General features: G+C 49.2%; 1 protein-coding gene across 1 annotated transcript in view; it reads left to right on the forward strand.

Moving 5' to 3' along the window:
* Positions 1-3,707, forward strand: part of LOC125037208 — a 4,048-nt gene extending 341 nt beyond the window's left edge. The window contains exons 2-4 of the mRNA XM_047630258.1: positions 300-425; positions 1,265-1,363; positions 1,858-3,707. Coding sequence (XP_047486214.1) covers positions 302-425; positions 1,265-1,363; positions 1,858-3,542 — 1,908 coding nt within the window. The 5' untranslated portion in view covers positions 300-301 and the 3' untranslated portion in view covers positions 3,543-3,707. The remainder of the gene's footprint in view (positions 1-299; positions 426-1,264; positions 1,364-1,857) is intronic.
* The last annotated feature ends 284 nt before the right edge of the window (positions 3,708-3,991 follow it).

Below are 3,991 nucleotides of genomic sequence, written 5' to 3' on the forward strand. Positions count from 1 at the left end.
TGTTATCGTTATCATCATCTTTATTGTTTCCATAGTTACTGTTACTATTATCTTACGTTTATTAAGGTTATTATCTTGATAATCTTGATAATGAAGAGGAATATGAAGCATTATATATATTTTTTTTAAATTTACACTGTTCATTTCTTAAAAGACCGTGAAATAAGATACATATTTCCTCATTTTCTTACATTATGGAAAGACCCAAATATTCGTGTTATTCGTTCCTTTTCTTCATCTCCCTCTTCCTCCTCCCATCCCCTCGTCTTTATTTATTTTCTCTACGTCCAATTTTCCAGCGATGAAATTCCGAGTGGTCGAGCGGCAGTTCTTCGCAGGACTCGTCTCGGGCTTCCTCTTCGCTATGGTCCTCCTCGCCCTCCGGCCCGAGGTCGTCCTTCATCCTCGAGGTTGTCCTCTGCCTGGTGAGTAAGGACCTGTTCAGGGAGGATGGAGCCATGACTTCGGATTTGAGATGTCTTTGCGTTTGATCATGTTGAATGATAATGCAGTTTGGTTTGTTTTCGTGTAATCTATGGTTTAGGTTGGAATATTTTATGTAGGGTTTTCTTTTACATCGTGAGACTATTTTAAGATTAAGAGCTAAAATCAAAGTCGAAGTCTGGGCTTTATCGTCGTGTTCGGATCGTGGCACGTTTTGCGTTCACCGTTTTCTATGACCGTTTTCTTGTGACCGTTTTCTGTGATATTTTTTATATGGCCGTTTTCTATGACTTTTCTACCGCCGTTTTCTATTACGGTTTTCTATGACCGTTTTCTTTGACCAGTTTCTATGACTTTTCTACCGCCGTTTTCTATCACGGTTTTCTATGATCGTTTTCTTTGACCATTTTCTATTATCATCTTTTGTAACGCTTTCTACAAGGTGTTGGCAACGTACTGTGAGTGAGTACTGGCTTTATGCTGGGGTTAAATTCAGCGCAGGAAGGAAGTGGCCGCCTTAGAGTGGCCTCTGTAAAAAAGACATGGCTATTGAGCAAGATGAACCATCCGAATGTGTATGTGGATTTGTGGGTGGGACTCATTTATTTCAATTTCTCGTGTCCATGGCAGATCTTCTTGGTGATGTGCAATACTATATCAAAGCATGTTAATATAATGTATTAACTCATTGCTGTTACTGGAACATCGCCAAAATATAACTTTTATTCACTGACTACTTTACTTGATTTCGTTCCAAGTGAGCATTTCCTATGAATTTAGTTTTTCTTATTCTTTTTTTTCTTTTTCTTTTTTTCAACAGACGCAGGAGCTCTCGGCGCGGCAGTACTGCAGGTGGGGCACAGACGTCGGCTGGCTCAGGTGGTGAGCGAAGTCAGCCGGCAGGTGGCACGCTGGCCAGGTGAGGCACTGTTTTCGCTTTTTTTGTAAAAGTATGGGTTTATGAGCTTGTGTTCTGGATTTGTATCTATTTTAAGAAATATATGTTTAGAAATTTACATATGCAGATACTGATATATATAGATAGCTATGTATGTATGTGTTTATATGTATATATATATATATATGTGTGTGTGTGTGTCTGTGTGTGTGTGTGTGTGTGTGTGTGTGTGTGTGTGTGTGTGTGTGTGTGTACGTATGTACATACATACATATACACACATAAATATATATATATATATATATATATATAAATATATATATATATATATATGTATGTATATATGTGTGTATATATATGTATATATATATATATATATATATATATATATATATATTCATAAACACGCTATGATATATAGTTGCCTATTACCACCATATGTGTTGCATATATGCCCATGAATGCATGTACACCAGCAAGTGTCGCAACGCCTGAGCAAACGTATCCGCCCGCAGACGCGCCCGACGCCAAGTGGGCGTGGCGGCTCTCCGAGGTCGCGGCCGAGCTGGACCCCCGCCTCCCTCGCGCGCCGTCGCTCCTCGTCTCCCCGCCCTCCGCTTCCTCCTCCTCCAGCAGCTCTTCCTCCCACACCTCCCCCCCTGCCTCCTCCTCCCTCCCGTGGGACTTCTCCGCCAGGCTTCCTGACGCGCTTCCCGCGAAGGACAACCGGTCAAGGAGCGTCTGTCCGGAGGTGTACTTCGGCTCCCATTACGGCTGGCCCTTTTACCAGCGCGGGATGGAGGCCAAGGAGTGCCAGGGGGTGCCTCCCTTGTACGACGTCCTGACGGTGCTCCTCCCGGCGCGGCACTGGCCGGAGCAGCAGCTGAGGCGCGTGAGGCAGGCGATAGCGAAGGAGTACCGAGTCCGCCTCATCGTCATATCGGAGGGCGCAATCTCCGTCGAAGGCATGGCCGGCGTTCGAGCGGTGAAGGCGAACGGCCTCTCAGCGGCGGACAATCTCAACGAGGCCGTGAAGCTGGTGGAGACGCCCTTCGTGCTGCTGGGGGAGTCACTGGCGCACTTCAGCAACCAGTCGTCGCTGGAGCGCCTCGTGCGGGTGCTGGACGACCTGGACCACGTGCAGGTGGCCGGGGGCGCCGCCAGGGACACGCGCGGCCACTGGAGCCACGGCTGTCTGCAGCAACACATGGCCAACTACCAGGCCAAGTACACACTGGGCTACTACCACTCCAAGTACGAGTGCATGTACTGCGACGACCTCCTCACCCCCTTCGTCACGAGAACCAAGCTGCTTCAGTCGCTCGCCTTCAGTGCCGGTCTCAGCGGACAGGCTGTGTACCGAGACTGGTTCGCCAAGGTACGCGGCGCAGGCCACCTGGCCGTGCTCTGCCCCGACGTTATGTTCTTCCTCGACAGCCACGTCAACATGACGGCCGACGACTGGCTCCCCGTGGCCCGCCGGTGGGCCCTGCAGAAGGTGCAGGCCTTCGACGGAAGGGAGCACCTCTTTTCGTGCGAGTCCCTCGACATCTCGTGCACTGACCTCATGTCCATCGTCGACTCCTTCCTGATCCCTCCGTGCTGCCTCGCCCTCATAGCCGACAGAGTGGGCAGGGCCTTGGAAGCGGCCGAGGAGAGGAAACTGGACTACGAGCTCCAGGCGGGGACGGTCCTCGGCGCCGTCAAGTTCGGCTCCGTGCTGCCGTGGGACATCGACCTCGACGTGTACGTCGAGTGCGGGAACCAAGCGCAGTGGATGGCCATCGCCAACGCCCACCTCGTCGGCAAGGACTGCAGCCTCAGGGTGTACGAGGCGGACGTCTACTTCTCGGTGATTTGCCCCAAGTACATGGTGGAATTTGTGTGCCACGCCCGACTGAGTCGCAGCGCCCTTCCCGAGGAGTATCGGAACGTCCCGACTTGGATCGAGTTCGGGGGGCGCTGGACGAGGGCCTCGAGCAACCCCGGACTCTACTGCCGGAACCACTACGGCTTCGAGGTCCTACGGCACGCGCAGCACTGGCGGCTCCTCCCCGCCCCCGAGATGGGCGGGGCGAAGGGCGGCTACGACAGCGCCGGCCAGTGGAGGAGCTGTAGGATGCCCGGACACCACGCCTGCCTCGACAGGTACCCGGGCGATGGGAATCTGCCGTTCCTGCAGCCGTTCCTCCTACCGTAGGCTGGGTAGGGCTGCTAACTTTATCTATCCATCTCGCTCTCTCTATCTATCTATTTATCTATCTGTTTATCTGTCGATCTATCTATTTATCATTCTATCTCCTCCAAATTGCTCCTTCATCTCATGCCAATTCTTAACATCTTAATAATAAAGAACTGTTTTGAAGTTAATTTATCATTACCACGTTTGCTTGTTTTTCTCGTTATCACAATCTCAGAAAACAACAACAGCAACAACAGTAGCATCAACAAAGCTATATAACCACTTTGCAAATTCTGAAAGGCTCGGAATTCTTCTTATTAATAAACAGGGCCGAGCGATAAAACAAAAAATAAGGTCTCTTCAATTCAGTTGTTGACTTAAAAAAAAAAAAAAAAAAAATGGCTCAACAAAAATGTCAACAAAACAAAAGACGATTCTTTCCATGAGTTTGGTTCTTCTTTTGAAAG

The sequence above is a fragment of the Penaeus chinensis genome, chromosome 22, assembly GCF_019202785.1.
Source record: "Penaeus chinensis breed Huanghai No. 1 chromosome 22, ASM1920278v2, whole genome shotgun sequence".
In the NCBI taxonomy this organism is placed as follows: Eukaryota; Metazoa; Arthropoda; class Malacostraca; order Decapoda; family Penaeidae; genus Penaeus; species Penaeus chinensis.